Raw genomic sequence first — 12,890 nt, forward strand, 5'->3', positions numbered from 1 at the left:
ATGACCCCTTGTCCTATCGCAACAGGCCCTATTAAAAAGTTTGTCCCCATCTTTCTTATAAGCCCCCTTTAAGTACCGAAAGGCTTCAATCGGGTCTCCCCGCAGCCTTCTCTTCTCCAGGCTGAACAACCCCGACTCTCTCAGCCTGTCTTCATAGGAGAGGTGTTCCATCCCTCTGATCATTTTTGTGGCCCTCCTCTGGACCCGCTCCAACAGGTCCATGTCTTTCCTATGCTGAGGGCTTCAGAGCTGAATGCAGTACTCCAGGCAGTTATATAGAGTGAAGTTACAAAGCTTTTCCTTATGATTCCATCACCCAAGCACTGTAATCAATTTTCTAGATTGTATCTTTCCTATTTGCTGCCAGATTAATCTCTAGATGTAAGTTCAGAAAAGTTTTACCGAGAAAGTCTAATTTGCAGAAGGTTGGATACACAAAAACAACTAAGTTATAACAAACTTCATAATCCAGTTGCTAAGAATATTGTCTATTGATTTTGAAAATCTGAAATAAATGTGACAAACTTTCAACTATAGAAATATGTTTCATTGCCCCAGTCTGTAGCACACTGTATGCTGCAAATTCCTGATTCATAAAACTTCAGGGCAATGGTGCAGCAGAAAGCAGATATCTAGGAAAAGAGCTTATGAAGCTTTTATTAAGCTTATCATAAAAATCGAACTTTTTTTCACTGAAAGCATTTATGAAGTACAATTTTATAGAACAATAGTAATGCAGTCTTGTCAATCCCATACATTTGTAGTTTTTCTTAAGCAGTTTAGGTTCATTCTTGTCTATCCCTTTTTTGCATATAACTAAAGCAAACACAAGCAATTCCTTTTTTTTTTTTTTCTTCCTGATCTTCTAAACATTATCTGTTTTTTCTCAGAAAACATCTGGGTTTTTTTGCTAGAACCACCTCAATGAGCAGTATAAGTAATTAAAGACATGCTCATCACTGCGGAGGGCACAGAATGCCTACGCGTGACACCTCGTTTTTCAAGTTCAGATGGACTTGTGTCTTCCTTTTTTTTTTTTTTTTTACTTTTGTAGTTTAGATGTTTGTTTCGTTGAGTTAGTTGCATCGACACAATATTTCAGCGTTTGCCGGTGGGCGCCTACGCGGCTTCCTGAAAACCCGCGCAGAAAGATGCCCTCCCGGGCCGTGCTTCCGAAGGGATCTGCCACGCGAGCGGGGGGTGCTGCGGCCGCGGCCACAGCGCTCTGACAGCCTGCAGAGAACCGGGCAAAATCGCCAAGGCCGAAGGAGAGCATCCGGCCTCGGCTCTGCGTCATGCCCGGGGGCGCCGTGGGGGCTCACCCCCCGCCGCCCTCAGGAGACCCGCGCCTCATCCCCCCCCCCCCTCCCCGCCCCGGGGACACCAACCCGGGCGGCCCCCAACCCCCGGCGGCGGTCAGGGCTGGCGCTGGAGGCGGGCTCCGCGGCCGCGGCGCCGGGGGCGGTGTCCCCGCTCCGCTCCGCCCGCCGCCCCGCCCGCCTCCCGGGCCGTAGGCGCGGGCAGCCGCGGAGCCGCCGCCGGGCGGAGTGGAGCGGTGCGGTGCGGAGCGGAGGAGCGAGGCCGGCGGCCAGGGCGGCGGCGCGGGGGAAGCGAGGGGTCGGCGGAAGAGCGGAGCGGAGCGGCCGCCACCCGCCCCCGGGGGCGGCGCGGAGCGGAGCGGCCGCGGGAGGAGCGCGGCGCGGGCGGAGCGGAGCGCGGCGCCTGCCGCTGCCTGGATGCCAGAGGCGCCTCGGGACCCGGCGGCCGGCGGCACCCGGGAGGGCCCGGGGGAGGAGGAGGAGGAGGAGGAGGCGGTGGCGGAGGAGGAGGAGGACTCCGGGCGCGGAGGGGAGGAAGCAGGCAGCGCTGGCCATGGCCTCCAACTTTAACGATATAGTCAAGCAGGGCTACGTGAAAATCCGCAGCAGGAAGCTGGGGGTGAGTGAGCTCTCCCTTCGCCGGCCCTGCCCGGGGTGGGGGCGAGGCGCTGGCGGCCGCCTCGCTGGGCTGGGGGGCGGCGGTGCCCCGGGCCGGGACCGCCAGCGCGGGGCGCGGCGACCTGCTGCTGCCACCGCCGCTGCTCGGACTTTGCTCCCTTCTCCGTAGGGGTCGGTGGGGATGCGCTGCCATTGCACCTCGGAGAGAGCCGGCTTCTCCCCACTCCCTCTGCGGGAAGGCGCCGCTCCTCCCTTCTTTCTCAGCGAGCGCCTTCCAGGGTCACTGCCCGCGGAAAGCTTCGCCCCGTCCCTCCGTCCTCCCCGAGTCCCACAGCCCAGGCCGGGACAGACACCCGCCTTGGGCGTCCCTCCCCGCGCCTGCCCCTCGCCTTGCTGCCTCCGGCTGGGGCTTGGGTGGGGGGAGGAAGGCGCAGGCAGGGTCTGTAAAAACTTTGTGCACAGATCCTCCCTCCCTCCCTCCCTCTCCCGCTTTGGGAAAGAGATGCCTTCAATCAGGGCAAGGTCTGAAAATATTGGAGGCTGGTACCGGAGCAGCCAAGTAATAACAGAGAAAAGTGGGGGGCTAGTGCCCGAGGCCATGGGGGGCTGGGGAAGGGGAGCCTGCAGCGGGCTGGGGGCAGGCAGGGAGGGAGAGGGGTAACAGCCGCATGGACCGAAAGGCAGATGCAGTGGCTGACAGTGATGAAAACTACAGGCGGCCTCTTAGCTGAGGGTGGCTGGCCTCAGTACCCACCGGGATGCTCAGGGAGGCTGAAGATAACAGCGTGTTATCAGATTGGCCATGGGCACTTTCCCTGACGAGGTACAGCAAGCCTTGAAAAGGCAGTGAAGTTGGAGCAGAGTGCGTGCAGGGGCCAGGATTTCCTAAACTTCAGATGGTCCTGGGACTCATTGGTTTGGGCTTTCTCCTACCCTTTGTGTGTGTGAGAACAAGAAGGCTCAGGGGAGTTGGAAGCCCCGAGGCCTTTGCTGGCTTGCACAGCTACTGATGTTGCCAATAATCCCAAAAGACCAGGGTCCCTGTGGGCTTGAGACTAAACCTGGCTGGGGCTGGGAGGAGGGCTGGGGTTCTTCTTTGGGTTCACCCTTTTTTTTCCCTCTAGGTGTGCAGAAAAGTGCAGGGTCCCTACCTGATCTACCCTCCAGGAAGGTGGGCTGCCTCTCCCTGCTTCCCCCAAAACCTAACAGAGCAGAGGGCATGTGAAACCTGCCCTCCTCCGAGTCGTGCTCTGCGAGCTTATCACAGTGCTAATATTTATCTCCTCCCCCCTTCTCCCTTCCCCCCAGATGCTGTGCTTTGCTTGCAGACACAGTGTGCAGGATGGTGGGAGACTAATCATAAATTAACCTTTGGAGCACTTTGCTGCCTTGGCAGGGCTGTTAATTCCAAAAGAGCACAGAAGAGTTTGGTCCGAATCCTTGATAGCACCAGCTCCAAATGTTTGAGAGATGGTGTAAATCCAAAGAGAATGGATGCTCTTATTAATGATTTTGCAACCCCAGAGTCACTCCGTGGATCAGTCAAGCATTAGTCTATCTGAAGAAGCAATTTCTAAGCCTTAGTTTCTTTCTGGCAGTCCTCTGCTTAACCTTTGCTCATCAGTTTTTCCCCAGCTCAGCAGTGTTACTAGATGGGCCCAACACAAAGCAGTGGGATGATGGTATCACATCACGTTGATGTTGGTAGTTGGAAGCAGAGTTAATCTATTTGATTTGCAAATCTGTATTTGAAGGTATCTCAGAGTCCTTTAAGTGTGAAATTATGTATATGCATATCTCTATATGTGTGAATACTTTTATATACCTATGTGTATAGCGTATATAAAACAAATATAGAGTTCATATTACAGTAATCTTGGATGATACTTGCAGACTTGTGAAAATGAAATTATGAAGACTGATATTTCATTGCAGCATATCTTAAGTATCTTGAATATTTTGTTTTGAAGACATTAATCTGATTGGGGGGACACACATGTAACTGCATTTTTTTTGAGTAGATATTATTCATGGTCAGAATGATTATCATACTTCTACACTAAGCAGAAGTGAAACAGTTCACACAGTGTCTGGAGGATTTTCTCCTACTGAAGAGGTGTATGGGGCTGACAATTCAGACTACACAGCCTCAGGCAGGTGGTAGTATAAGCTTAAATATGACATATGGGGATGCACATCTGAATAAATCTATTAAGTACAATGTAAAATGGATTACGTTTTATAGAAAATAGCATCAAAATTCAAATGAGTGTGATGGTTGAAAGGTATGAATATGTGTGTATATATCCATAGCTAATTGGATTCTTGTGACTGAATTTCTAAATTAATGCAATTTTTATTCACCAAGTGAAACATTAAAGGTTTGTATTCTTTTCCCTTATGTCTATCTCCAAGTCCAAACCTTAACGGATTACACTAGAGCTGTCATAATGTAGGTGAATACATCAGTTTTCAGGGATATAAATGTCTGTTAACAAATGAATATTTTTAACCTCCAAAAAATATTGAAAGGAGGGAAGAGAGCTATGGGTTCTGGAAACTAAGGCTAAGATCTTTTTGAAATATGTAAATAGAGTTGTATCTCTTGCTGGTTATGTTTCATTCTTATACACTGGAAGTTACTGATTTTATTTTTTTGGTCATAATAGTCTACATTCTTTGAATATTTCAATGTCTCCTGAAAAGTAGATTGATTAGAACTTGGAGAGCCGAGGTGACTAATACCAATTTTAGTGCTAGACTTGGGCAATAAAACTAATTCTAACCTTTAGGCTGGTAGCCAACTCATTACGGAAATTCTTCCAGTGCAGCTTTTATTCTGTCTTGTTTTGTGACTGAGGGAGCCCTGGCTGGGAATCAAATGGAAGATACTTCAATATAATGCAACCGGTGAAGTTTCAGGTAAAACTGAGTGACATAGTACCATAGAGCAAAATCAGATAGCGTATTTCATTTTATTAGAGAAAACCCAACCAACAACCTTTGACTTGATGTGAACTTTCCGGTAGAATTTTGTTTTCCAAGAATTTAGTTTTCAAAAACCCAAGTCATAAATATTCTTCTGATTACCTCCTTTTATTGATTTTGTACTTTGTAAAACACAAATTCTTTATGAATGTTTTTTTTACAAGGTTTCACATGTTTACCTTTGACTTACTATGGCTATACCTTGCTTTAAGTACTTGTTACTGTGGCTGCCTACTCCCCATATATATGCAAATTGGATTCATAGTATGTGTGAGTGCTGTCTCCAGTCACAGAGGACGGACAGACGTCCATTCTGAAACAAGCGGTCAGGACTCGGAGCTATTTTGCCATCAGTAAGTGATTCTGGTCAGAAAGGTTATCTGAAGTCAAAGACGAGGCCTAAGTCTTGATGGGAATACATGCCAAGAAGTACTGCGAGAATTTGCCCTTACTTTTTGTTTAGTGATAGCTGATAATCAAGACTTTTTGCCTTCTTTTCACCATAATCATCAAGTGCTCGTCTACCATTGGATTTACATCTTAATGGACTTCAGTATATTTTCTGACAGTCCAGTATTTTCAAGTAGACCCCATTATTCTGATATCTTCATGTTGTTAAAGTAGCTTCTTTCGATGTAGGGTTGGATACTGAGCTTGCCAAAATGAGGAGCTTTACCAGCCTCTCTGTTCTTGGAATCTGACATCTGCCTCCATTGAGAATATCATGCTTTCTGCCATGGAGGTGTCAGGCCACGCAGAGACATCCAGCCAGTTAGACCACTAAGCCTGTCTCCTTACTTTTGTTAAGCATGAGCTGTATATAAAACATTTCTATGGTGCCTTGAAATTTTAAATATATATTAAAGCCTATGTAGTAGACCATCTCACATGTATACATGACATCTTCATCGAGGTATCACAAATATCTTTGAAACTTAGCAACTGTAGTCAGTGAGGATAACTGTAATTAAAACATCTTTTAAAAATCTGTTTCCCTGCAGCCTAAATATGCCTTTCTTTTCAGTGCTCTGGCATTCCTGCGCTGTTTGATATTTTGCTTTTCTCTAATACTACATAAAGGAAATACCTCATTCTTGCAGCCATTACATTTGACCTGTGCGACCCTCCTTTGAAATAAATTTGATTGTAATGTGGTGTGCTGTTCAGATCAGAATAGGTCATTTGTGTAGCGTGGAACAGGACTGTGCTGCCTTTGTTCTTTTGGAGTCTTTCATACTTGTGTCACATTAAAATTCGTATGACACAATTTTATACTGCGCTGGCTGTGCTCATAGGCTGAAACTTTGTTGTAGCAGATTGGAATCCCTTTGTTGCCTCCTAATAAACTAAGCTGCGAGGATTTCATGCCTTGTTGAAGTGCTGTTTCTCAGAAGAAAAACAATTTGATGTCACATTAGGAAGTCTAATTAAAAACGAGCATTGTGTCACTTCGATAGTCTTGTTTTGACCCATATCAACCTTCGAAGTCATAATCTTTTTGTTTGTTTGTTTTTGTCTTTTTTTTGGCATGCCTTGGCCACAGAACAAAAGAATCCTATCTAACGGAAATTTTCACTCAGTTGGTGAATAAATACTGATTTTTATGTGTTTCCACATACTGAGTAGAATTATTTCCTGAGTGGTTCAGCTTATACTCTAATACTGCTCTCTGAAGAGAAAATTGTACCTGCCAGTCAGTCTTGATTGAGTAATAAATAACAGGTTGCTCTTAGTCACCAAATGAAAAGTTTTACCATATAAAAAACCCTATTTTTAACCATACTTTTAGATCATTACAAGTACCTTTTCTGGAAATGAACATAGTGTTTCTCCTTCTGCTGTTAACCCTGTCTTCAATCAATCAGCACTAACAATGCTGTGAATACGAACCTCTGATTGCAGCTTGGTTCCTCTTGAAATAGTGCAGTACGTGTCTTACAAAATCCTAACATTTAATTGATATTGTGTATATATATAGGGTGAAGAAAACAAAGGGATCTGCAAAATGTCCTGAGTTTGAGATTACATTGATTGATGGCAGTGGCTTTGCAAGTGGGTCACGATGAATACAGAGGGCAGATTAAAAGTTCTTCTGTTTCTTTGAGTTCCCATAGCATGTTCTAAGAAACAAACAAATGAAAAAGCCCAAGCAGTGCAGCCTGGAATGGACATCCTTTCCATAGATTATTTTATATTATTATCTATGGGAAATCGGCTCGGCCTGTTTGAAAGCACTGAGATTGCCATTTATAACTGCATCCTGATGGATGACCTAAACTATGAATTACATCTCAGAGCATGAAAATAATTCAAATGAAACTATAAAAACTTAATTCCTATTTATAATGAATTTATTTTAATTTTTATAAAGCTCCAGACTGACAGGATTTAGATGCCAGATTCCTTCCATGTAAAGGAGTTGCTTTTCCATGCTAGTTCAAGACAACCTGAGATATGGAATTAAAAGGATTTCGCTGTAATCCATTAAAGAAGCTAGTCACATTTACTACTTAATACTGAAAGTATCATTTAAAATACCAATAATTACTGCTTTCAGTACTACTTCTTGCTAGAGTTACATGAATAGATTTGAAGAATTAAATGGAAAATGTATGGATTTCCAATTTGGTCATTATGGAAAGAACAATCACTTTGAGCTTATTGATTAAGCTTATTGATTAAGCATATTGTGCAGGAAATGGAAAGAAATATGTTGCAGCCATTGTAAACAAGGACAAAGTCCAACAATTTTGTTACGCTAATGTTTGTGTTTAAAGAAACTTGTGAGTCAGGTTTGTGGTAAGCACTTTGGAGTTGCTGTGTTTCCCGGTTGCTTTTCTTGATGTACTTGTCCACCTCTTAATTCTTAAGAGGTCTGATAACCAAAGGTATATTAATTTTGTAATGGATGGCACTTATTTAAAGGGACAGATAGTTTCTCTTTTGCAGAAAGCATATCACATCCATGTTATCAATGGATTATAGATGCTTCTATTTTTACTCTTGTGTGTAATATCATTAGCCTCAGTGAGATTACACCTTAGGTGTGTGAAGATTATACAAAGAAGTGTTTGTAGACTTGATCTCTTTCACTTGCATATTGTGAGATGGTAAAATTTTATTGAGAGTTTATTTGTATCTCCTGTAAGGTGGTGGCCTTCCGGTTTTTCATTTAGGAGTCTGTCATTTTTGTCCTACGATGGGTGTTAAAGACCCGATGAGAAGACCCTGAAGTCAATTTAAAGGAACCCATTAACTTTGGTGGCTTTGGTTCAGAGTCCAGGCGGGAACATTAGTTGCATGCATAGAACATGAATTTCCTTGTAAAATGCCCTTCAAATCCTACTCAAAGGAGTTGTCCTTTCTCAAAGTGGTAATTATGGAAGGAACATTCTCTATGAATCCTTGAAATACACAAGGAATTATTCATGTCATTCCAGTAGTGAGTTTTCTTCCTAGTTTTTTAGAAATAATCTCTCTTCGAATCATTCATTCATTCAGATTTTTGCAAGCAGTGCAAAGTGCTTTATAGCGGTTGCCTGGCAACAACATATTCAGGCAACAGCATATGTGAATCAGTTGTTAGTTATGCATTTATATATATGACTATGTATAGAGAATACATTTTAGATAGGTACTACTGAGAAATTTCAAAAAAAGCACGCTATGATATGCTCTTAATTTTTTTTACATACAAATAAAGGGTTAGGGGTCTACATTACCCTGGTAAAGTTTGTCTTTTAGGTTGTGTAAAAGATCTGCTAGTTGAACAGCTTTTCAGAAATGTCATGATGTAGTTAATATACTCGTATGCAGTCATAACAAGCAATGTAAAATATTCTCTTTGTTGAAGGTGAAAAATACTTTAATATGTATGGATGCTGAATTATATCCCTCACTGTTCTTTAAATTAATAATGTGTTATTGAACCAAAATGTGGGTATTTTACTGTATACTGTAGCCTTTCAAATCTGTTATGTTTAAGATAATATATAGTAATGTTGTGCTGCATTTTGTGTTTTTAATCTCTTCAACTTGCAGCTCTAAGATTCAAAAAGATATTGGTGTATTATTGTAATTAATCATCGTTTTGTTGAAAATTTTTTTCCAGATAAAATACATAGTTCAACTACAAATACTATGAAATTTCTTTAATAAAGTCAACAAGATAAAGAAGGAAACCTTTTAATCTTGTGGAGAAAGTTTGTATACAGTAGGACAAAATTGCAAACTTAGGAGTTGAGGGAGAGCAGGGTTTGCAGTAACTGTATCTTGACACTTTTGAGTCACATAAATGCTTTCTTTCTATTAATATTTTTTTACTATTCAGAATACATACCCACGCGTCATGTCTGAGAAAAAAATTTGTGTGATTGCTTAGTGTAGCTAGTAAACCACTATAACTGAAAACCTGGTACAAGTCAAGAGGTTTCCAAATAGTGAGATTTTCAGCTGGTATGAGAATTGAATCTAATGACTCCAGGAGTGCTCTTACTGACTAGGATAGGCAGAGTCTTTCTTGGAAAGCTGAGACTAAAACTGAAGAGTTTTGAAGATGAATGTTAATATTGAAGTCTACTTAGAAATTAAGGAAAAAAATAATGCAGTCTGTAAGGTAGTATTGAAATGTACTTCTCTTCAGTGAACTCCACTACAAAATAAGTCTTCCAGATTTTGCAGCTTTTTAACAATTGTAATGTGTGAAATGTGTCATTGCCATCATACTGAGAGGTTACAAGACGGTGCAAATGGAGAATAGAAATTACTGTTCACTTCAGATGCACATAAGTTAGGAAGATAATTAATGAAATTGTGTAAATCTTTTAAAAGATTGATCTTCTTTCTCTCTGTTGTTCAGTTGCTAAACTGGCCCTCATCATCTGCAGCTTATCTGGACTGAGCTTTGGAAAGGTTGTATTCATTAACATGTCAGTAAGGAATTTGAAACACACAGCATTGACTAGATCTGGGGAAAAAAGTTACACACTACCTACCTACCGGAGGAAGGGCTCTTCAGCGTGTTTCCCCTACCTGATCCTTGCCAAAAGAATTAATAGCAAAGTTTAATATCAAAAGTTTTTCACTACTGTAGAACCACATTAGGACCATTTTTGAGCAGGAAGCTCATGATACTTCTAATACTCCCTGTTTTTTGTCCCTGGAATATTTTTAGACACTGTTGCTCCAAGGTCTCCTGCCCTCAGAGTGAATTGGTATATTCTCTTTTCTCACACAAACTTTTTTTTTTCCCCTGCAAAGAGAAAAGAATACATGAAGTCTTACAAAATAATAATACAAAAGGGTTTTCTGAAGGAGTAGTCATAATTATTGGTTTTGTACAGTGCCTAGAAAGAAGAGACCGCTTGTGGTTGGCCTTTAGGCGTTATTGTGATAAATATAATTCATTATCATTGCTTTTATTTTTTGTTCTTATTTATCATATTACTTGTAGAGAATGCAGTCTTTGATAAAGTAATTACTTGATACAGTAACTGTGTTATCTAGTTCAAATATGATGAGAGAATGCAAAAAAATATGAGACTTAACTAAGAATGGAGAAAACTTCCATTTTAACTGAAGTTGATATACTAAATTATTAATCACTAGATTAGTATGATAATAAGAAGGTACTTGAAATGGTTTTGCTGATGGAAGTAGTTTTTGTTGATGCAGTTAGAATAGTAATACTTTCTCTGAATGATAATTATTTTTCTTCTTGAAACTGTACTTTTAAACTGTTTCTGTGAATACCTCAACAGGATGTAGAGTTTCCATACAAGAACAGAAAAAGAACAGGGTTTTTTTGGCATAACAAAAGCAAGCTATAACTGCTCAGTGTATGGTCCTTTCAGTTGCTAAATACGTTGAGATCTCTCTGACTTCTGTAGCAGGCACTGAAGATCCTCAGCTTCTCATATGATATCATTCTTAATGAACGTCACTTTCTCCATCGATTATGCAAGGCCACATGCTACGTTAGTCATATTGTATACTCTTACATTAGCGATTCTTGCTTATAAGTTGCACGGTGTTTCCCTACTGTCTGAGAGAGATTGAGACTCATCACCTGGGATGGCTTAAGTTTCATATCTGAGAAAAATTTATTGACTTCTGAGTATCAAAGGGGTAGTGAGGATATATCAAGCTGTAGCCCTATATGTAGAACTGAATTTGATGCTTGGTATTATTATTCTCAAAGTCACAGTTTTTTTAACTCCATCAGTGTATACTATTACTGATAGACCTAAAAAGACTGAGACTTATAGAGATACAAATACAGAAAGAAATAATTTTTATGAGTGAGGAGAAATATAATGCTGCTTTTTGTCTTTCAAGAGAAAAACATGTATGTGTATATATATATGTATGTATATAAAAGAACAACAGCATCCTAACAACAAAGCTAGAAGGTTAATTTTCCATAGTTGTAACAAGAAGGGTAGTAAAATAAAAGATATTTTATTGATCCCCCCCCCCCCCACCCCCCTGTGGTCCTTGTATCTTACACTACAGTAAGGTTTTTGGAGCTTTTTGCACTGTTAATGAAATAACCTCTTTCTAGAAGACAGAAATCTTTGTGCTTATATGTTGGACTATATATGAGAAGAGTTAAATTTTAGTCTTTTTCAGAGATGTAATTTGTAATCTTGAGCACTTTGATTCATTCCAGCCTTATTCTCAATTATACTAAGCCCACTGTACGCTACATAAATTAAATTTAAAGCTGCATTAAAGCCCCTTGTACTGCCAGTATAGTGAAGAATGCTTAGTGTAAATGGGAAACAGGCTTTCTGAGCTTAACTTTTCTGTCTGTAAAATGAGTATAATCTCTTTTCATCCACCACTTCTTTATTTTGTCTGCCTCAACTATAAACTCTTGATAAATTCTCATTTTAGATATGTAGGTTGGCTAGCATTGATCATGGTCAAAACTGTTATTAGGTGCTACCACTGTATAGAAAACATTGGAATAATTCAGAATTTATTTTTAATAGTTTGAGTCACAGAACCACGGAATGACTGAGGTTGGAAGGGACCTCTGGAGATCATCTGGTCCAACCCCCCTGCTCAGGCAGGGTCGCTGTCTATTTTAATGTTGTAATGAAGACTATTACTTTTGGTGGGAAAATATGTATCATTGAATTCTTCTATGAAATGTCTCTTTTTACAGTCAGGATTTGTTCAGGTATCTCAGTTATTTTAATTTTTTATATATAAGGAAAGTAAATCTTTTGCATTTTTTCCCCCAGATCTAATAGAATTTATTGCTCATCAATTTTCATCTTAGAAACAGGTATCACTATTAGGAATGCAAGAAGTCTGAAGCTGATAACTTTGATAGGCCTTATGTCTCTCTTGCCTTATTTGAGACAGAATTGTAGCACAAAATCTAAAGTCTTGAATGGTTTCACTTTTAAAAGTAGATATTGAAAATGTTAAAGGTACAATTATTCACATCTTAACTGTCAGAACAATTCTGAAAGCTGAATATGGTCCATAAGACAATTTTATAACTGCTAGGGTTACTGGTCTGCAATTGTGGATGTAAATTTGTGACCCGAGACATGCAGAAATTAGCCATATTTGTCAAATGCATGTCACACAATGCAACAACCTTATTTTAAGGGGGGGAAGGGTTAGTGATGTTACTACAACATCTTTTTTCCTTTCCTAGTGCAGCATATCATTGGTCAGATTTTCAGAAGACATCAGAGTTTTCTCATTTCCAGATTTTATAAAAGGCATATTCTTCCACAAAACAGTTTGGAAAACCCTTACCCTCTAGGCTTATGTGAAGCTTTCTTTAAGTAATACTAATGTCTGCCTTAATTTGTGCGTTTTACCCATTAATATCTCAGAGCGCAGCACAGGAAGCATGTATTTGCATGGTCCCATAGAGGAAGGTCTGTGGGACTTTGTGCAGGTTGTAGGATGAATAAGTTGAGTCCACTTGCAGAGTCTAGA

General features: G+C 40.9%; 1 protein-coding gene across 1 annotated transcript in view; it reads left to right on the forward strand.

The window, feature by feature from the left end:
• Nucleotides 1–1,872: 1,872 nt before the first annotated feature.
• DOK6 (docking protein 6) overlaps nucleotides 1,873–12,890 on the forward strand; it is a 259,109-nt gene continuing 248,091 nt past the window's right edge. Inside the window, exon 1 of the mRNA XM_050891718.1 lies at nucleotides 1,873–1,938. Within this exon, the coding sequence (XP_050747675.1) occupies nucleotides 1,873–1,938 (66 nt within the window). The remainder of the gene's footprint in view (nucleotides 1,939–12,890) is intronic.

Source organism: Gymnogyps californianus, chromosome 2 (assembly GCF_018139145.2).
Source record: "Gymnogyps californianus isolate 813 chromosome 2, ASM1813914v2, whole genome shotgun sequence".
NCBI lineage: Eukaryota > Metazoa > Chordata > Aves > Accipitriformes > Cathartidae > Gymnogyps > Gymnogyps californianus.